This window comes from Oncorhynchus masou, chromosome 8, assembly GCF_036934945.1.
Source record: "Oncorhynchus masou masou isolate Uvic2021 chromosome 8, UVic_Omas_1.1, whole genome shotgun sequence".
Classification (NCBI taxonomy): Eukaryota; Metazoa; Chordata; class Actinopteri; order Salmoniformes; family Salmonidae; genus Oncorhynchus; species Oncorhynchus masou.
In genome coordinates, this window is record NC_088219.1 from 1,449,555 (window position 1) to 1,473,533 (window position 23,979).

General features: G+C 37.6%; 1 protein-coding gene across 1 annotated transcript in view; it reads right to left on the reverse strand.

The window, feature by feature from the left end:
• The window catches only part of chordc1b (cysteine and histidine-rich domain (CHORD) containing 1b), a 30,768-nt gene that overhangs the window by 661 nt on the left and 6,128 nt on the right, over window positions 1–23,979 (reverse strand). Inside the window, exons 4-9 of the mRNA XM_064971297.1 lie at window positions 19,549–19,709; window positions 18,915–19,018; window positions 17,837–17,966; window positions 16,758–16,863; window positions 15,104–15,223; window positions 12,766–12,828 (exon numbers count right to left, since the gene is read on the reverse strand). Coding sequence (XP_064827369.1) covers window positions 12,766–12,828; window positions 15,104–15,223; window positions 16,758–16,863; window positions 17,837–17,966; window positions 18,915–19,018; window positions 19,549–19,709 — 684 coding nt within the window. The remainder of the gene's footprint in view (window positions 1–12,765; window positions 12,829–15,103; window positions 15,224–16,757; window positions 16,864–17,836; window positions 17,967–18,914; window positions 19,019–19,548; window positions 19,710–23,979) is intronic.

A 23,979-nucleotide genomic window follows, 5' to 3' on the forward strand; every position in this document is an offset into this window, starting at 1 on the left:
GTATAGACATATAGTATAGATAGTATAGACATAGTATAGACATAGTATAGACATATAGTATATAGACACAGTATAGTATAGACATAGTATAGACAAAGTATATAGACAAAGTATAGTATGGACATAGTATAGTATAGACATAGTATAGTATAGACATAGTATAGTATATACATAGTATAGTATAGACATATATAGACATAGTATAGTATAGACATATAGACATAGTATAGTATAGACATAGTATAGTATATACATAGTATAGTATAGACATAGTATAGGCATAGTATAGTATAGACATAGTATAGTATAGACATAGTATAGTATAGGCATAGTATAGTATAGACATAGTAGACATAGTATAGTATAGACATAGTATAGTATAGACATAGTATAGTATAGACATAGTAAAGTATAGACATAGTATAGTATAGACATAGTAGACATAGTATAGTATAGACATAGTATAGTATAGACATAGTATAGTATAGACACAGTATAGTATAGACATAGTATAGACATAGTATAGTATAGACATAGTATAGTATAGACATAGTATAGTATAGACATAGTATAGTATAGACATAGTATAGGCATAGTATAGTATAGGCATAGTATAGTATAGACATAGTATAAGTATAGACACAGTATAGTATAGTATATGTCTAGACATAGTATATTTATAGTATAGTATAGACACAGTAAGTATAGAATAGACACAGTAAGTATAGAATAGACACAGTATAGTATAGACATAGTATAGTATAGACATAGTATAGTATAGACATAGTATAGACCTAGTATAGTATAGACATAGCAAGTATAGCATAGACATAGCAAGTATAGCATAGACATAGTATAGCATAGACATAGCAAGTATAGCATAGACATAGCAAGTATAGCATAGACATAGCAAGTATAGCATAGACATAGTAAGTATAACATAGACATAGTATAGTATAGACATAGTATAGACATAGTATAGTATAGACATAGTATAGTATAGACATAGTATAGTATAGACATAGTATAGTATAGACATAGTATAGTATAGACATAGTATAGACCTAGTATAGTATAGACATAGCAAGTATAGCATAGACATAGCAAGTATAGCATAGACATAGTATAGTATAGACATAGTATATTTATAGTATAGTATAGACATAGCAAGTATAGAATAGACACAGTAAGTATAGAATAGACATAGTATAGTATAGACATAGACATAGTATAGGCATAGTATTGTATAGACATAGTATAGTATAGGCATAGTATAGACATAGTAGTATAGTATAGACATAGTATAGTATAGACATAGTATAGTATAGACATAGTAAAGTATAGACATAGAAAGTATATACATAGTATAGACATAGTATAGTATAGACATAGTATAGTATAGACATAGTATAGTATAGACACAGTATAGTATAGGCATAGTATAGTATAGACATAGTATAGACATAGTATAGTATAGACATAGTATAGACATAGTATAGACATAGTATAGTATAGACATAGTAAAGTATAGGCATAGTATAGGCATAGTATAGTATAGACATAGTATAGTATAGACATAGTAAAGTATAGACACAGTATAGTATAGACATAGTATAGTCATAGTATATGTCTAGACATAGTATATGCATAGTATAGACATAGTATAGTATAGACACAGCATAGTATAGAATAGACACAGTAAGTATAGAATAGACATAGTATAGTATAGACATAGTATAGTATAGACATAGTATAGTATAGACATAGTATAGTATAGACATAGCAAGTATAGCATAGACATAGCAAGTATAGCATAGACATAGCAAGTATAGCATAGACATAGCAAGTATAGCATAGACATAGTAAGTATAGCATAGACATAGCAAGTATAGCATAGACATAGTAAGTATAGCATAGACATAGTATAGTATAGACATAGTATAGACATAGTATAGACATAGTATAGTATAGACACAGTATAGTATAGACATAGTATAGACATAGTATAGACATAGTATAGACATAGTATAGTATAGACATAGTATAGACATAGTATAGTATAGATATAGTATAGTAGACATAGTATAGCATAGACATAGTAAGTATAGCATAGACATAGTATAGTATAGCATAGACATAGTAAGTATAGCATAGACATAGCAAGTATAGTATAGACATAGTAAGTATAGCATAGACATAGTAAGTATAGCATAGACATAGTATAGACATAGTATAGTATAGACATAGTAAGTATAGACATAGTAAGTATAGCATAGACATAGTATAGTATAGCATAGACATAGTAAGTATAGCATAGAAGTATAGCATAGCATAGTATAGTATAGACACATAGTATAGTATAGACATAGTAAGTATAGACATAGTAAGTATAGCATAGACATAGTATAGATAGACATAGTATAGTATAGACATAGTAAGTATAGCATAGACATAGTAAGTATAGACATAGTATAGTATAGACATAGTATAGTATAGACATAGTAAGTATAGACATAGACATAGTATAGTATAGACATAGTATAGACATAGTATAGTATAGACATAGTATAGTATAGTATAGACATAGTATAGTATAGACATAGTATAGACATAGTAAGTATAGCATAGACATAGTATAGCATAGACATAGTATAGCATAGACATAGTAAGTATAAACATAGTATAGCATAGACATAGTAAGTATAGCATAGACATAGTATAGACATAGCAAGACATAGACATAGTATAGCATAGACATAGTAGGTATAGCATAGACATAGTAAGTATAGCATAGACATAGTAAGTATAGCATAGACATAGTATAGACATAGTATAGACATAGTATAGCATAGACATAGTATAGCATAGACATAGTAAGTATAGCATAGACATAGTAAGTATAGCATAGACATAGTAAGTATAGCATAGACATAGTATAGTATAGACATAGTATAGTATAGAGACATAGTATAGTATAGACATAGTAGGTATAGCATAGACATAGTAAGTATAGCATAGACATAGTAAGTATAGCATAGACATAGTAAGACATAGCATAGACATAGTAAGTATAGCATAGACATAGTAAGTATAGCATAGACATAGTATAGACATAGTATAGACATAGTATAGACATATAGTATAGACATAGTAAGTATAGCATAGACATAGTAAGTATAGCATAGACATAGTAAGTATAGCATAGACATAGTAAGTATAGCATAGACATAGTATAGTATAGCATAGACATAGACATAGTATAGCATAGACATAGTAAGTATAGCATAGACATAGTAAGTATAGCATAGACATAGTAAGTATAGCATAGACATAGTATAGACATAGCATAGACATAGTAAGTATAGCATAGACATAGTAAGTATAGCATAGACATAGCAAGTATAGCATAGACATAGCAAGTATAGCATAGACATAGTAAGTATAGCATAGACATAGTAGGTATAGCATAGACGTAGTAAGTATAGCATAGACGTAGTAAGTATAGCATAGACGTAGTAAGTATAGCATAGACATAGTATAGACATATAGACATAGTAGGTATAGTATAGACATAGTAAGTATAGCATAGACATAGTAAGTATAGCATAGACATAGTAAGTATAGCATAGACATAGTAAGTATAGCATAGACATAGCAAGTATAGTATAGACATAGTATAGTATAGACATAGTAAGTATAGCATAGACATAGTAAGTATAGCATAGACATAGTAAGTATAGCATAGACATAGTAAGTATAGCATAGACATAGTATAGACATAGTATAGTATAGACATAGTAAGTATAGCATAGACATAGTAGGTATAGCATAGACATAGTAGTATAGCATAGACATAGTAAGTATAGCATAGACATAGTAAGTATAGCATAGACATAGTAAGTATAGCATAGACATAGTAAGTATAGCATAGACATAGTAGGTATAGTATAGACATAGTAAGTATAGCATAGACATAGTAGTATAGACATAGTAAGTATAGCATAGACATAGTAAGTATAGCATAGACATAGTAAGTATAGCATAGTATAGTAGTAAGTATAGCATAGACATAGTATAGTATAGACATAGCAAGTATAGTATAGACATAGACAAGTATAGTATAGACATAGTATAGTATAGACATAGTAAGTATAGTAGACATAGTATAGTATAGTATAGACATAGTATAGTATAGACATAGTAAGTATAGCATAGACATAGTAAGTATAGCATAGTATAGACATAGTAAGTATAGACATAGATAGTATAGACACAGTATAGTCATAGTATAGACATAGTATAGTATAGACATAGTAAGTATAGACATAGCAAGTATAGTATAGACATAGTATAGACATAGACATAGTATAGACATAGTATAGCATAGACATAGTATAGACATAGTATAGACATAGACACAGTATAGCATAGACATAGTATAGTAAGTATAGCATAGACATAGTAAGTAGTATAGACATAGTATAGTATAGACATAGTATAGCATAGACATAGTATAGTAGTAAGTATAGCATAGACATAGTAAGTATAGCATATAGACATAGTAAGTATAGCATAGACATAGTATAGTATAGACATAGTATAGTATAGTATAGTATAGACATAGTATAGTATAGACATAGTATAGACATAGTATAGTATAGCATAGACATAGTATAGACATAGTATAGACATAGTATAGTATAGACATAGTAAGTATAGACATAGTATAGTATAGACATAGTATAGACATAGTATAGAGTATAGTATAGACATAGTAAGTATAGACATAGCAAGTATATAGACATAGCAAGTATAGTATAGACATAGTATAGTCATAGTATAGACATAGTAAGTATAGACATAGTAAGTATATAGACATAGTACATAGCATAGACATAGTAAATATAGCATAGACATAGTAGGTATAGCATATAAACATAGTAAGTATAGCATAGACATAGTATAGTATAGCATAGACATAGTATAGTATAGACATAGTAAGTATAGTATAGACATAGTAAGTATAGCATAGACATAGTATAGACATAGTAAGTATAGTATACATAGTAAGTATAGTATAGACATAGTATAGTATAGTATAGACATAGTAAGTATAGCATAGACATAGTAAGTATAGTATAGACATAGTAGGTATAGTATAGACATAGTAAGTATAGTATAGACATAGTATAGTATAGACATAGACATAGTAGCATAGACATAGTATAGACATAGTATAGTATAGACATAGACATAGTATAGTATAGACATAGTAAGTATAGCATAGACATAGACATAGTATAGTATAGACATAGTAAGTATAGCATAGACATAGTAAGTATAGCATAGACATAGTAAGTATAGCATAGACATAGTATATAGACATAGACATAGTATATAGCATAGACATAGTATAGTATAGACATAGTATAGTATAGACATAGTATATAGTATAGACATAGTATAGTATAGACATAGACATAGTATAGCATAGACATAGTAAGTATAGCATAGACATAGTATAGTATAGTATAGACATAGTAAGTATAGCATAGACATAGTATAGTATAGACATAGTATAGTATAGACATAGACATAGTATAGACATAGTATAGTATAGACATAGACATAGTATAGTATAGACATAGACATAGTATAGACATAGACATAGTAAGTATAGACATAGTAAGTATAGAGACATAGTAAGTATAGCATAGACATAGTATAGACATAGTAAGCATAGACATAGACATAGTATAGACATAGTACATAGACATAGTATAGTATAGACATATAGACATAGCAAGTATAGTATAGACATAGTAAGTATAGCATAGACATAGTAAGTATAGCATAGACATAGTAAGTATAGCATAGACATAGACATAGTATAGTATAGACATAGTACAGACATAGTATAGTATAGACATAGTATAGACATAGTATAGTATAGACATAGTATAGACATAGTATAGTATAGACATAGTAAGTATAGCATAGACATAGCAAGTATAGTATAGACATAGCAAGTATAGTATAGACATAGTATAGTATAGACATAGTAAGTGTAGACATAGCAAGTATAGACATAGTAAGTATAGCATAGACATAGTATAGTATAGACATAGCAAGTATAGTATAGACATAGTATAGTATAGACATAGTAAGTGTAGACATAGCAAGTATAGACATAGACAGTATAGACATAGACAGTATAGTATAGTATAGACATAGCAAGTATAGCATAGACATAGCAAGTATAGCATAGACATAGTATAGACATAGTATAGTATAGACATAGTATAGACATATAGTATAGACATAGTATAGTATAGACATATAGTATAGACATAGTAAGTATAGCATAGACATAGTAAGTATAGCATAGACATAGTATAGACATAGCATAGACATAGTATAGCATAGACATAGTAAGTATAGCATAGACATAGACATAGTAGTATAGTATAGACATAGTAAGTATAGCATAGACATAGTAAGTATAGCATAGACATAGTAAGTATAGCATAGACATAGTAAGTATAGCATAGACATAGTAAGTATAGTATAGACATAGTAAGTATAGTATAGACATAGTAGGTATAGCATAGACATAGTAAATATAGCATAGACATAGTATAGTATAGACATAGGAAGTATAAACATAGCAGTATAGTATAGACATAGTATAGTATAGTATAGACATAGTATAGTATAGACATAGTAAGTATAGCATAGACATAGTAAGTATACAGTATAGTCATAGTATAGACATAGGAAGTATAAACATAGCAAGTATAGTATAGACATAGTATAGTATAGTATAGACATAGTATAGTATAGACATAGTAATAGTATAGACACAGCATAGTATAGTATAGACATAGTATAGACATAGTATAGCATAGACATAGCAAGTATAGCATAGACATAGTACAATAGTATAGACATAGTAAGTATAGCATAGACATAGTAAGTATAGCATAGACATAGTAAGTATAGCATAGACATAGTAAGTATAGCATAGACATAGTAAGTATAGCATAGACATAGTAAGTATAGCATAGACATAGTAAGTATAGCATAGACATAGACATAGTAAGTATAGCATAGACATAGTATAGTATAGACATAGTATAGACATAGTATAGTATAGACATAGTATAGACATAGTATAGTATAGACATAGTATAGTATAGACATAGTATAGACATAGTATAGTATAGACATAGTATAGTATAGACATAGTATAGTATAGACATAGTATAGTATAGACATAGTATAGACATAGTATAGTATAGACATAGTAAGTATAGCATAGACATAGCAAGTATAGTATAGACATAGCAAGTATAGTATAGACATAGTATAGTATAGACATAGTAAGTGTAGACATAGCAAGTATAGACATAGTAAGTATAGCATAGACATAGTAAGTATAGCATAGACATAGTAAGTATAGCATAGACATAGTAGGTATAGTATAGACATAGTAGGTATAGCATAGACATAGTAAATATAGCATAGACATAGTATAGTATAGACATAGGAAGTATAAACATAGCAAGTATAGTATAGACACAGTATAGTCATAGTATAGACATAGTATAGTATAGACATAGTAAGTATAGCATAGACATAGTAAGTATAGTATAGTATAGACATAGGAAGTATAAACATAGCAAGTATAGTATAGACACAGTATAGTCATAGTATAGACATAGTATAGTATAGACATAGTAAGTATAAACATAGCAAGTATAGTATAGACATAGTATAGACATAGTATAGACATAGTATAGTATATAGCATAGACATAGTAAGTATAGCATAGACATAGAAAGTATAGCATAGACATAGTAAGTATAGCATAGACATAGTAAGTATAGCATAGACATAGTAAGTATAGTATAGACATAGTAAGTATAGTATAGACATAGTAAGTATAGCATAGACATAGTAAGTATAGCATAGACATAGTAAGTATAGCATAGACATAGTAAGTATAGCATAGACATAGTATAGTATAGACATAGTATAGACATAGTATAGTATATAGACATAGTATAGACATAGTATAGTATAGACATAGTATAGTATAGACATAGTATAGACATAGTATAGTATAGACATAGTATAGACATATATAGTATAGACATAGTATAGTATAGACATAGTATAGTATAGACATAGTATAGACATAGTATAGTATAGACATAGTAAGTATAGCATAGACATAGCAAGTATAGTATAGACATAGCAAGTATAGTATAGACATAGTATAGTATAGACATAGTAAGTGTAGACATAGCAAGTATAGACATAGTAAGTATAGCATAGACATAGCAAGTATAGTATAGACATAGCAAGTATAGTATAGACATAGTAAGTATAGCATAGACATAGTAAGTATAGCATAGACATAGTAAGTATAGCATAGACATAGTAAGTATAGCATAGACATAGTATAGTATAGACATAGTATAGACATAGTATAGTATAGACATAGTATAGACATAGTATAGTATAGACATAGTATAGTATCGACATAGTATAGACATAGTATAGTATAGACATAGTATAGACATAGTATAGTATAGACATAGTATAGTATAGACATAGTATAGTATAGACATAGTATAGACATAGTATAGTATAGACATAGTAAGTATAGCATAGACATAGCAAGTATAGTATAGACATAGCAAGTATAGTATAGACATAGTATAGTATAGACATAGTAAGTGTAGACATAGCAAGTATAGACATAGTAAGTATAGCATAGACATAGCAAGTATAGTATAGACATAGCAAGTATAGTATAGACATAGTATAGTATAGACATAGTAAGTGTAGACATAGCAAGTATAGACATAGTATAGTATAGACATAGTATAGTATAGTATAGACATAGCAAGTATAGCATAGACATAGCAAGTATAGCATAGACATAGTATAGACATAGTATAGTATAGGCATAGTATAGACATGGCATAGTATAGACATAGTATAGTATAGACACATTATAGTATAGACACAGTATAGTATAGACACAGTAGAGTATAGACACAGTAGAGTATAGACATAGCAAGTATAGTATAGACATAGCAAGTATAGCATAGACATAGTAAGTATAGCATAGACATAGTAAGTATAGCATAGACATAGTAAGTATAGCATAGACATAGTAAGTATAGCATAGACATAGTAAGTATAGCATAGACATAGCAAGTATAGCATAGACATAGCAAGTATAGCATAGACATAGTAAGTATAGCATAGACATAGTATAGACATAGTATAGACATAGTATAGTATAGACACAGTATAGTATAGACACATTATAGTATAGACACATTATAGTATAGACACAGTATAGTTTAGACATAGTATAGTATAGACATAGTATAGTATTGACATAGCAAGTATAGACATAGCAAGTATAGTATAGACATAGCAAGTATAGTATAGACATAGCAAGTATAGTATAGACATAGTAAGTATAGAATAGACACATTATAGTATAGACATAGTATAGACACAGTATAGTATAGACACAGTATAGTATAGACACAGTATAGTATAGACACAGTATAGTATAGACATAGCAAGTATAGCATAGACATAGTAAGTATAGCATAGACATAGTAAGTATAGTATAGCAAGTATAGTATAGTATAGACATAGTATAGACATAGTAAGTATAGACATAGCAAGTATAGTATAGTCATAGTATAGTCATAGTATAGACATAGTATAGTATAGACATAGTAAGTATAGACATAGCAAGTATGGATGTCATAAGGTGAATTCACCAATTTGTAAGTCGCTCTGGATAAGAGCGTCTGCCAAATGACTTAAATGTTAAATGTTATAGCATAGACATAGCAAGTATAGCATAGACATAGTAGGTATAGTATAGACATAGTAGGTATAGCATAGACATAGTAGGTATAGCATAGACATAGTAGGTATAGTATAGACATAGTAAGTATAGTATAGACATAGTAGGTATAGCATAGACATAGTAAGTATAGCATAGACATAGTAGGTATAGTATAGACATAGTATAGTATAGACATAGTAAGTATAGCATAGACATAGTATAGTATAGACATAGTATAGTATAGACAGTATAGTATAGACATAGTAAGTATAGACATAGCAAGTATAGCATAGACATAGCAAGTATAGCACAGACATAGTAAGTATAGCATAGGCATAGTAAGTATAGCATAGACATAGTAAGTATAGCATAGACATAGTAAGTATAGCATAGACATAGTAAGTATAGTATAGACATAGCAAGTATAGTATAGACGTAGCTAGTATAGACGTAGCATTATAGTAGTAATAGTAAGTATAGTATAGCCGTATAGTATTATGGTAGTAATAGTAAGAATAGATGTAAAGTATTATAGTAATGATTGTAAATATAGTATAGATGTATAGTAGTAAGTGTTGCATAGAATTATATTATTATAGCAGTAATAGTAAGTACACTTAATATTAGTGTAGTAATAGTAAGTATAGTATAGACTTACAATACCATCTAAACATTTGGGGTCACTTAGAAATGTCCTTGTTTTTGAAAGAAAAGCATTTTTTTTGTCCATTAAAATCACATCAAATTGATCAGAAATACAGTGTAGACATTGTTAATGGTGTAAATGACTATTGTAGCTGGAAACAGCAGATTTTTTATGGAATATCTACAAAGGTTTACAGGCCAGTTTTATGGCTTCTATATTATTATAGTATTACAATAGTAATAGTAAGTATAGAATAGACATATAGTATTGCAGTAGTAATAGCAAGTGTAGTATAGATGCATATTATTATAGTAGTATTAGTAGGTGTAGTATAGATGTATAGTAGTAATAGTAAGTATAGTAGACAGTATTATAGTAGTAATAGTAAGTGTAGTATGGACATATAGTATTATAGTAGTAATAGTAAGTGTAGTAGATGTATATTATTATAGTAGTAATAGTAAGTATAGACGTATAGTAGTAATAGTAAATGTAGTATAGACGTATAGTATTATAGTCGTAGTTGTAGTAGCAGTAAGTATAGTATAGACGTATAGTAGTAATAGTAAATGTAGTATAGATGTATAGTATTATAGTCGTAGTTGTAGTAGCAGTAAGTATAGTAAAGACGTATAGTATTATAATAATAGTAAGTATAGACGTATAGTAGTAATAGTAAATGTAGTATAGATGTATAGTATTATAGTCGTAGTTGTAGTAGCAGTAAGTATAGTATAGACGTATAGTAGTAATAGTAAATGTAGTATAGATGTATAGTATTATAGTCGTAGTTGTAGTAGCAGTAAGTATAGTATAGACGTATAGTAGTAATAGTAAATGTAGTATAGATGTATAGTATTATAGTCGTAGTTGTAGTAGCAGTAAGTGTAGTATAGACATATAGTATTATAGTAATAGTAAGTATAGATATACAGTAGTAATATTACATATAGTATAGATGTATAATATTATAATAGTAATAGTAAGTGTAGTATAGATAGTATTGTAGTAGTAGTAATAAGTGTAGTATAGACATATGGTAGTAATAGCAAGTATAGTATAGACATATAGTAGTAATAGTAAATGTAGTATAGACAGAGTATTATAGTAGCAATAGTAAGTATAGTACAGACATATAGTATTATAGGAATAGTAAGTATAGTATAGACATATAGTAGTAATAGTACATGTAGTATAGATGTATAGTATTATAGTAGTAGTTGTAGTAGCAGTAAGTGTAGTAAAGATGTATAGTAGTAATAGTAAATGTAGTATAGATGTATAGTATTATAGTAGTAGTTGTAGTTGCAGTAAGTATAGTATAGATGTATAGTAGTAATAGTAAATGTAGTATAGATGTATAGTATTATAGTAGTAGTTGTAGTAGCAGTAAGTGTAGTAAAGACTTATAGTATTATAATAATAGTAAGTATAGTACATATGTATAGTATTATAGTAATAGTAAGTATAGACATATAGTAGTAATAGTAAATATAGTATAGACAGAGTATTATAGTAAGTATAGTACAGACATATAGTATTATAGTAATAGTAAGTATAGTATAGACGTGTAGTAGTAGTTAGTATAGTATAGACATATAGTATTATAGTAATACGTAAAGTATAGTATAGACGTGTGGAGGTAAGTGTAGTATAGAAAAATAGTATTATAGTATTAGTAAGTACAGTATAGTAGTAATAGTAAGTGTAGTATAGACAAATAGTATAGTATTAGTAGTATTAAGTACAGTGCAGTAGTAATAGTAAGTGTAGTATAGACAAATAGTATTAGTAGTAAGTATAGTATTAGTAGTAGTAGTAAGTATAGTATTAGTAGTAGTAAGTATAGTAGTACTAGTAAGTGTAGTATAGACAAATAGTATAGTATTAGTAGTATTAAGTACATTGCAGTAGTAATAGAAAGTGTAGTATAGACAAATAGTAGTAGTAGTAAGTATAGTAGTAATAGTAAGTGTACTATAGACAAATAGTATTATAGTATTAAGTATAGTATAGTAGTAATAGTAAGTATAGTATAGACCAGCGTTTCCCAAACTCGGTCCTCTGGACCCAGAGGGGAGCACTTTTTGGTTTTTGCCCCAACACTATGATTGATTACTTGAATCAGCTGTTTAGTGCTAGGAACAAACACCAAAACGTGGACACAGGGGTGACCCCAGGACCGAGTTTGGGAAAGCCTGGTGTAGATGTATAGTACTATAGTAGTACTCACCCCCCACAAGTTAATCGTCTGCTCAAACTCCTTCTCTCCATCAAAGACAATGTGGATGTTGAGCTGTGGAGGAGAATGGTCTAAATCAGGACCCACTACAGTGAGAATACAGGGCCCGGTGTGTGTTTCAGGGTGTTACTGTTCCCTCTACATAGCTGATGTCAGGGAGTTGGTTCGACCATTGACCCTGACCCTGAGTGTGTGTGTGTGTGTCATAGGCGTAATTGCAACGGGGGATGGGAGGGGGGGACATGTCCCACCCAATATTCAAACAGGTGGTGAAGGTAGGCAACATTATCTCCACCACACTGATTCTCAACACGGGTAGACCCCACAAGGGTGCGTCCTCAGTCCCCTCCTGTACTCCCTGTATACCCACGACTGACTGGCCTCACACAGTTCCAACTCCATCATCATGTTCACTGACGACACGACAGTAGTAGGCCTGATCACCAACAACGACTAGACAGCCTACAGAGAGGAGGTAGGCACTCTGACGGCGTAGTGCCAGGTTGTGGTATTCAGGTGGAGCCAGGCTGTTCACGCCCCCCATCCTCATCAACGGGACCGCCGTGGAGACGGTCAATAACTTAAAATTCCTTGTAGTAAACGTCTCAAAGAAGCAGAAATGGTATAACCACACGGACACCGTAGTGAAGAGGCACGACAGCGACTCTTTAACCTCTGGATGCTGAAGAAATTCGGCCTGTCCCCGAGGGCTATCACAGTGTTCTACAGGAGCACCACTGAGAGCATACTGTCGGGCTGCATCACAATGTTCTACAGGAGCACCATCGAGAGCATACTATCAGGCTCCATCAGTGTTCTACAGAAGCACCATCGAGAGCCTACTGTCAGGCTGCATTAGTGTTCTACAGGAACACCATCAAGAGCATACTATCAAGCTCCAACACAGTGTTCTACAGGTGTTCTACAGGAGCACCATCGAGAGCATACTGTCAGGCTGCATCAGTGTTCTACAGGAGCACCATCGAGAGCATACTGTCGGGGTGCATCACAGCCTGGTACGGCAACTGTTTTTGGACTGAAGCTGCAGAGATCGACACATCTCAACATCAACTGTTCAGAGGAGACTGTGTGAATCAGGTCTTCATGGTCAAATTGCTGCAAAGAAACCACTACCAAAGGACACCAATAAGAAGAGGCTTGCTTGGGCCAGGAAACACAAGCAATGGACATTTAGACCGGTGGAAATGTGTCCTTTGCTCTCCTTTCCTTCACACTCCAAATTGGAGTCCAAATCTTTGGTTCCAACCGCTGTGTCTTTGTGAGACGCGGTGTGGGTGAACGGATGATCTCCGCATGTGTAGTTCCCACCGTGAAGCACGGAGGAGGAGGTGTGATGGTGCTTTGCTGGTGACGCTGTCAGTGATTTATTTACAATTCAAGGGACACTTAACCAGCATAGCTACCACAGCATTCTGCAGAGAGACACCATCCCATCTGGTTTGAGCTTAGTGGGACTATACAGTCAGACCTGGTGACTGATACGTTTTTCAACAGGACAATGATCCAACACACCTCCAGGCTGTGTAAGGGCTATTTGACCAAGAAGGAGAGTGATGGAGTGCTGCATCAGATAACCTGGCCTCCACAATCACCCGACCTCAACCCAATTGAGATGGTTTTGGAGTGTGAAGGAAAAGCAGCCAACAAGTGCTCAACATTTGTGGGTGCTCCTTCAAGACTGTTGGAAAAGCATTCCAGACGAAGCTGGTTAAGAAAATGCCAAGAGTGTGCAAAGCTGTCATCAAGGCAAAGATTGGCTATTTGGAGAATCTCAAATATAAAATATATTTTGATTTGTTTAACACTTTTTTGGTTACTACATGATTCCATATGTGTTATTTCATGGTTGTGATGTCTTCACTATTATTTTACAATGTAGAAAATAGTAAAAAAATAAAGACAAACTATGAATGAGTAGATGTGTCCAAACTTTGCGTTGTAAAACTTTTGACCGGCAGTATAGTCCTCTTTCCCCGCCTTCAAATACCCCTCTATATAGCCCTCAATGTGTGTGTGTGTGTGTGTGTGTGTGTGTGTGTGTGTGTGTGTGTGTGTGTGTGTGTGTGTGTTTAAATATTAGTGTGGGGTCCAGAAGTCCCCACAAGAAAAGTAAACAAACAAACAAAAATGACAAACTGTGAACATTTTGTTAGTCCCCACAGAGTCAAATTATACTTCTAGGGGGCTTAGGGTTAAGGTCAGAATTACGGGTTAGGAGCTAGGCTTAGTTTTTTAGGGTTAGGTTTTGGGAACAGGATTTTGAATGTGTGTCCCCACAATGTTAGTTATACAAGACTGTGTGTCTCACCGTGCAGCTGTTTCCCTCTACATAACTGACGGCTGGCAGAGAGTTCTTAGCGTAGATGGAGATGATCACCTGACTTCCTGTCTGATGCCAGTCGAACCTGCACGGGACCACTGTCTTACCCTAAGCACACACAAACAGGGTCAGCCTCACACACAAACACACACAGGGTCAGCCTCACACACAAACACACACAGGGTCAGCCTCATACACAAACACACACAGGGTCAGCCTCACACACAAAAATGTACACACACACACACAAACAGGGTCACACACACAGGGTCAGACTCACACACAAAAATGTACACACAGACAGACAGACAGACAGACAGACAGACAGACAGACAGACAGACAGACAGGGTCACACACACAGGGTCACACACACAGGGTCACACACACAGGGTCACACACACAGGGTCAGACTCTCTCACACACACACATTAGAAGTTACTTGTAGGTTGTAACACCATGGTTGGTCACATATCCATCCCCCTGTATTCCAACCCCCTGTATTCCTTATCCAACCCCCTGTATTCCATATCCAACCCCCTGTATTCCATATCCAACCCCCTGTATTCCTTATCCAACCCCCTGTATTCCTTATCCAACCCCCGTATTCCTTATCCAACCCCCTGTATTCCTTATCCAACCCCCTGTATTCCTTATCCAACCCCTGTATTCCTTATCCAACCCCCTGTATTCCTTATCCAACCCCCTGTATTGCGTATTCCAACCCCCTGTATTGCGTATTCCAACCCCCTGTATTGCGTATTCCAACCCCCTGTATTGCGTATTCCAACCTCCTGTATTGCGTATTCCAACCCCCTGTATTCCATATCCAACCCCCTGTATTCCATATCCAACCCCCTGTATTCCTTATCCAACCCCCTGTATTCCTTATCCAACCCCCTGTATTCCTTATCCAACCCCCTGTATTCCTTATCCAACCCCCTGTATTCCAACCCCCTGTATTCCTTATCCAACCCCCTGTATTCCTTATCCAACCCCCTGTATTCCATATCCATCCCCCTGTATTCCAACCCCTGTATTCCTTATCCAACCCCTGTATTCCTTATCCAACCCCCGTATTCCATGTATCTGTCCAGTGTGTTTCTGAACTGTATTCCTTATCCAACCCCCTGTATTCCTTATCCAACCCCTGTATTCCTTATCCAACCCCCTGTATTCCTTATCCAACCCCCTGTATTCCATGTATCTGTCCAGTGTGTTTCTGAACTGTATTCCTTATCCAACCCCCTGTATTCCATGTATCTGTCCACTGTGTTTCTGAACTGTATTCCTTATCCAACCCCCTGTATTCCTTATCCAACCCCCTGTATTCCATGTATCTATCCAGTGTGTTTCTGAAACCAGATGGTGGACACAGACACTCAAGAGTGTGTCCCAATAATCTAGGTTCAACCAAAGTGTGCACTTATTCACTTCCCTTCATGGATTTGAAAGGAAATGACCGGAATATGGAAAGTGCTTCTAGCCAATGCCTTCATCAGTCCGATGGTTTTAAATGTGTGGGGAGTGGTGAACGAGGCACAGAAAGGAGAGATTGTTGGAACTCAACCTCTGGCATGCTCTCGGAACAGACCCCCGACCCCCGAACCCTACCGACCCCGATCCCACCGACCCCCGACCCACCGTGTCTTTCTTTCTCCAGAGGTGGTTGCCCCGGCTACAGCCCTCCTGTGAGAGGAACGTGTTGAAGTCTGACGTTTTCTTCTTGCAACAACTCCAGTACTTCATACTGGGAACACACACACACACACACACAACAACACACACACACACACACACACACACAGATTCAAGCACAACACACACACAAATCAAGCACAACACACACACACATACACAGGATTAACTAACTACAAATCTGAAGGGAAAAAGCAGTCAGGAATATCTTATTGGCATCTTTGTAGCTTAAAGGGATTTGCAGTGTCATTAGCTAATCATTAACAAGCAAGCACAGCTATTCATTAGCTAGCAAGCACAGCGAGTCATTAGCTAGCAAGCACAGCGAGTCATTAGCTAGCAAGCACAGCGAGTCATTAGCTAGCAAGCACAGCGAGTCATTAGCTAGCAAGCACAGCGAGTCATTAGCTAGCAAGCACAGCGAGTCATTAGCTAGCAAGCACAGCGAGTCATTAGCTAGCAAGCACAGCGAGTCATTAGCTAGCAAGCACAGCGAGTCATTAGCTTGCAAGCACAGCGAGTCATTAGCTAGCAAGCACTGCGAGTCATTAGCTAGCAAGCACAGCTAAGCATGAGCTAGCAAGCACAGCGAGTCATGAGCTAGTAAGCACAGCGAGTCATGAGCTAGCAAGCACAGCTAATCATGAGCTAGCAAGCACAGCTAGTCATGAGCTAGTAAGCACAATTAGTCATTAGCTAGTAAGTAGAGCTACTCATTAGGTAGTCATTAGCTATCAAACACAGCTAGTCATTAGCTTGTAAGCACAGCAAGTCATTAGCTAGGAAACACAGCTAGTCATTAGCTAGGAAACACAGCTAGTCATTAGCTAGGAAACACAGCTAGTCATTAGCTGCTAGTCATTAGCTAGAAACCACAGCTAGTCATTAGCTAGTAAGCACAGGTTGTCATTAGCTACTCATTAGCGAGTCATTAGCTAGCAAGCACATCTAGCCTTTAGCTAGCAAGCACAGCTGCAGACAGAAGATGATGTACTCTTTGTGTTGTGTGTCAGTTGTATACGTACCCTTCATGGAAGATAGGTACTCCAGCGTGGAAGAGACACAGTTGGTCATTGCTGGCAGGGCCCTCGAAGCTTCGGGCACAGCCTCCATTCTTACACAGTGTCCCTACCTTCACCACATCATCATCCTCATCTAGAGAACAGACAAAAACTAGTTACTGTCCTGTCCTGATGGAATGAAGACTGGTTACTGTCATGACCTGATGTAATGAAGACTAGTTACTGTCATGACCTGATGTAATGAAGACTAGTTACTGTCCTGATGTAATGAAGACTAGTTACTGTCATGACCTGATGTAATGAAGACTAGTTACTGTCCTGATGTAATGAGGACTAGTTACTGTCATGACCTGATGTAATGAAGACTAGTTACTGTCCTGATGTAATGAGGACTAGTTACTGTCATGTCCTGATGTAATGAAGACTAGTTACTGTCCTGATGTAATGAGGACTAGTTACTGTCATGTCCTGTACTGATGTAATGAGGACTAGTTACTGTCATGTCCTGTCCTGATGTAATGAGGACTAGTTACTGTCATGACCTGATGTAATGAAGACTAGTTACTGTCCTGATGTAATGAGGACTAGTTACTGTCATGTCCTGTCCTGATGTAATGAGGACTAGTTACTGTCATGACCTGATGTAATGAAGACTAGTTACTGTCCTGAGGTAATGAATACTAGTTACTGTCATGTCCTGTCCTGATGTAATGAGGACTAGTTACTGTCATGTCCTGTCCTGATGGAATGAAGACTAGTTACTGTCCTGTCCTGATGGAATGAAGACTAGTTACTGTCCTGATGTAATGAAGACTAGTTACTGTCATGTCCTGATGTAATGAGGACTAGTTACTGTCCTGATGTAATGAGGACTAGTTACTGTCCTGATGTAATGAGGACTAGTTACTGTCCTGATGTAATGAGGACTAGTTACTGTCCTGATGTAATGAGGACTAGTTACTGTCCTGATGTAATGAAGACTAGTTACTGTCATGTACTGATGTAATGAAGACTAGGAGGAGAGCAGGGAGGAGAAGGAGAGCATGCTGAAATGAGAAAGGAGGAGGGGTAGTGTCCCTACTTGTCCTCTCAGTAAGGTTGTCCTCAGACAGCTTCAGTTTCTCCAGAGCCTGTCTCAGAGAGGGAGAGATCTTCTGCTGTAGTCTGACCACTGGCTCATCTGGACTGGAAACAACAAACAATAACAAACATCAACAAAAAGTACGAAGAGAAGCAATGTGACGACATAATGAATGTCCCGATGTCACCGCAAAAGAAAATACCAGGAGGGCTTTGAAGAGCCTGAACTCTAACCCCTGACCTACCTGGGTCTGCGTATGGACTCCAGGGGTTTGGGAGCAGAGATGGTGAACTCTAATCCCTGACCTACCCGGGTCTGCGTATGGACTCCAGGGGTTTGGGAGCAGAGATGGTGAACTCTAACCCCTGACCTACCCGGGTCTGCATATGGACTCCAGGGGTTTGGGAGCAGAGATGGTGAACTCTAACCCCTGACCTACACGGGTCTGCGTATGGACTCCAGGGGTTTGGGAGCAGAGATGGTGAACTCTAACCCCTGACCTACCCGGGTCTGCGTATGGACTCCAGGGGTTTGGGAGCAGAGATGGTGAACTCTAACCCCTGACCTACCCGGGTCTGCGTATGGACTCCAGGGGTTTGGGAGCAGAGATGGTGAACTCTAACCCCTGACCTACCTGGGTCTGCGTATGGACTCCAGGGGTTTGGGAGCAGAGATGGTGAACTCGCTGAACTTTGGTTTGAGGTCCTCAGCTCTCTCCTTGTCTTCCGATGACGTCACGTCTGGTTTCAAAGGCTCAGGAGGCTTCTCATGGTTGTGGGGACCTTTGGTGCAGCCCTGCACACACACACACACACACTATAGTTACTACCTAAGACCCTGACAAACACAGCAGTAAACTAACCCTTGTGTAAACAGTGTGCTGGCTTAGCATATAGTCTCCATGAACCTGCCTATGACTGGGCTTCAGGTGAACAAGGGTCCCTCTACCTCACTCTCATGACTGCCCGTTGGACAGCCTACGAAATAAAATAGATCCTATTGGATAGCACCATTGGCAACGTTTCAAGCTAGCTGTGGAGTGAGACTAAGGTCAGCTCTGATCTCCGTTACATTCAGACATAGCCCATCACTCTGTCAAATGCAGTGCCCTACATAGGAAATTGGGTATGTTGAAAATATTTCAGTATTCAAAAAATAAATAGAAACATCTGGATATCAGGGGAGTCATTTTTGGGTGTCAACTTCCTTGCTTGTGCGACGAGAGAGAGCGAGAGAGCGAGAGAGAGCGAGAGAGAGCGAGAGAGCGCGAGAGAGGAAGAGAGCGAGAGAGAGGAAGAGAGCGAGAGAGAGGAAGAGAGCGCGAGAGAGAGAGAGAGAGAGAGAGCGCGAGAGAGAGAGAGTGCCCTCTGCTTGTGGGTGAGAGGCTAGAGAGGAGCCGGGGTGTGACAGTCTGTGGCAGGGATGGAGAGAGACAGAAAGTCGGTTCGGCTACTTTGAAAAAATGAGTCACTGCCACAGGTTATTATACCATCTGGTAGTGCCTGTCATAACTGCATCAAATCGTTGTAAAGAAGGTAGCTGGCTACACAGCTAGCTAGCAAGGCTCATCGAGGCCATTTTGTGGACTGCCCTTGTCAACAACAACAACTCCATTCATATGAAACAGTAGCCTAACTGTCGGTTGACCATGTCAAATCAAATCAAATGTATTTATATAGCCCTTCGTACATCAGCTGATATCTCAAAGTGCTGTACAGAAACCCAGCCTAAAACCCCAAACAGCAAGCAATGCAGGTGTAGAAGCACGGTGGCTAGGAAAAACTCCCTAGAAAGGCCAAAACCTAGGAAGAAACCTAGAGAGGAACCAGGCTAGTGGTGCTGACTGTAGACTGAGTGGTGCTGACTCTAGTGGTGCTGACTGTAGACTGAGTGGTGCTGACTGTAGACTGTAGTGGTGCTGACTGTATTGGTGCTGATTGTATTGGTGCTGACTGTAGTGGTGCTGACTCTAGACTGAGTGGTGCTGACTCTAGACTGAGTGGTGCTGACTCTAGACTGAGTGGTGCTGACTCTAGTGGTGCTAACTGTAGACTGAGTGGTGCAGACTGTAGTGGTGCTGACTGTATTGGTGCTGACTGTATTGGTGCTGACTGTAGTGGTGCTGACTGTAGACTGAGTGGTGCTGACTGTAGTGGTGCTAACTGTAGACTGAGTGGTGCTGACTCTAGTGGTGCTAACTGTAGACTGAGTGGTGCTGACTGTAGTGGCGTTGACTGTAGTGGTGCTGACTGTATTGGTGCTGACTGTAGTGGTGCTGACTGTAGACTGAGTGGTGCTGACTGTAGTGGTGCTGACTGTAGTGGTGCTGACTGTAGACTGAGTGGTGCTGACTGTAGTGGTGCTGACTGTAGTGGTGCTGACTGTAGACTGAGTGGTGCTGACTGTAGTGGCGTTGACTGTAGTGGTGCTGACTGTATTGGTGCTGACTGTAGTGGTGCTGACTGTAGACTGAGTGGTGCTGACTGTAGTGGTGCTGACTGTAGTGGTGCTGACTGTAGACTGAGTGGTGCTGACTGTAGTGGTGCTGACTGTAGTGGTGCTGACTGTAGACTGAGTGGTGCTGACTGTAGTGGCGTTGACTGTAGTGGTGCTGACTGTATTGGTGCTGACTGTAGACTGTAGTGGTGCTGACTGTAGACTGTAGTGGTGCTGACTGTAGACTGTAGTGGTGTAGACTGTAGACTGTAGTGGTGTAGACTGTAGACTGTAGTGGTGTAGACTGTAGTGGTGCAGACTGTAGTGGTGCTGACTGTAGTGGTGCTGACTGTAGTGGTGTAGACTGTAGTGGTGCTGACTGTAGAATGAGTGGTGCTGACTGTAGTGGTGCTGACTGTAGTGGTGCTGACTGTAGTGGTGCAGACTGTAGTGGTGCTGACAGTAGTGGTGCAGACTGTAGTGGTGAAGACTGTAGTGGTGCTGACTGTAGTGGTGTAGACTGTAGTGGTGTAGACTGTAGTGGTGTAGACTGTAGTGGTGTAGACTGTAGTGGTGTAGACTGTAGTGGTGCTGACAGTAGTGGTGTAGACAGTAGTGGTGTAGACTGTAGTGGTGCTGATTGTAGTGGTGTAGACTGTAGTGGTGTAGACTGTAGTGATGTAGACTGTAGTGGTGTAGACTGTAGACTGTAGTGGTGTAGACTGTAGTGGTGCTGACTGGAGACTGTAGTGGTGCAGACTGTTGTGGTGTAGACTGTAGTGGTGCTGACAGTAGTGGTGCTGACAGTAGTGGTGCTGACAGTAGTGGTGCTGACAGTAGTGGTGCTGACAGTAGTGGCGCTGACTGTAGTGGCGCTGACTGGAGACTGTAGTGGTGCTGACAGTAGTGGTGCTGACAGTAGTGATGCTGACAGTAGTGATGCTGACAGTAGTGGTGCTGACAGTAGTGGTGCTGACAGTAGTGGTGCTGACAGTAGTGGTGCTGACTGTAGACTGTAGTGGTGTAGACTGTAGTGGTGTAGACTGTAGTGGTGTAGACTGTAGACTGTAGTGGTGCTGACAGTAGTGGTGCTGACAGTAGTGGTGCTGACAGTAGTGGTGCTGACAGTAGTGGTGCTGACTGTAGACTGTAGTGGTGTAGACTGTAGTGGTGCTGACAGTAGTGGTGCTGACTGTAGACTGTAGTGGTGTAGACTGTAGTGGTGCTGACAGTAGTGGTGCTGACAGTAGTGGTGCTGACAGTAGTGGCGCTGACTGGAGACTGTAGTGGTGCTGACTGGAGACTGTAGTGGTGCTGACTGTAGTGGTGCAGACTGTAGACTGTAGTGGTGCTGACTGTAGTGGTGCTGACTGTAGTGGTGCTGACTGTAGTGGTGCAGACTGTAGTGGTGCAGACTGTAGTGGTGCAGACTGTAGTGGTGCAGACTGTAGTGGTGCAGACTGTAGTGGTGCAGACTGTAGTGGTGTAGACTGTAGTGGTGCAGACTGTAGTGGTGTAGACTGTAGTGGTGTAGACTGTAGTGGTGTAGACTGTAGTGGTGTAGACTGTAGTGGTGCTGACAGTAGTGGTGTTGACAGTAGACTGTAGTGGTGTAGACTGTAGTGGTGTAGACTGTAGAGGTGCAGACTGTAGTGGTGCTGACTGTAGTGGTGCTGACTGTAGAGGTGCAGACTGTAGAGGTGCAGACTGTAGTGGTGTAGACTGTAGTGGTGTAGACTGTAGTGGTGTAGACTGTAGTGGTGTAGACTGTAGACTGTAGTGGTGCTGCCAGTAGTGGTGCTGCCAGTTGTGGTGTAGACTGTAGTGGTGTAGACTGTAGTGGTGTAGACTGTAGTGGTGTAGACTGTAGTGGTGCAGACTGTAGTGGTGCAGACTGTAGTGGTGCAGACTGTAGTGGTGCAGACTGTAGTGGTGTAGACTGTAGTGGTGTAGACTGTAGTGGTGTAGACTGTAGTGGTGCTGACAGTAGTGGTGTTGACAGTAGACTGTAGTGGTGCAGACTGTAGTGGTGCAGACTGTAGTGGTGTAGACTGTAGTGGTGTAGACTGTAGTGGTGCTGACTGTAGTGGTGCTGACAGTAGTGGTGTTGACAGTAGACTGTAGTGGTGTAGACTGTAGTGGTGTAGACTGTAGAGGTGCAGACTGTAGTGGTGTAGACTGTAGTGGTGTAGACTGTAGTGGTGCAGACTGTAGTGGTGCGGACTGTAGTGGTGTAGACTGTAGTGGTGTAGACTGTAGTGGTGCTGACTGTAGTGGTGCTGACAGTAGTGGTGTTGACAGTAGACTGTAGTGGTGCAGACTGTAGTGGTGCAGACTGTAGTGGTGTAGACTGTAGTGGTGTAGACTGTAGTGGTGCTGACAGTAGTGGTGCTGACAGTAGTGGTGTTGACAGTAGACTGTAGTGGTGTAGACTGTAGTGGTGTAGACTGTAGAGGTGCAGACTGTAGTGGTGCAGACTGTAGTGGTGCAGACTGTAGTGGTGCAGACTGTAGTGGTGCAGACTGTAGTGGTGCAGACTGTAGTGGTGTAGACTGTAGTGGTGCTGACTGTAGTGGTGCTGACAGTAGTGGTGTTGACAGTAGACTGTAGTGGTGTAGACTGTAGTGGT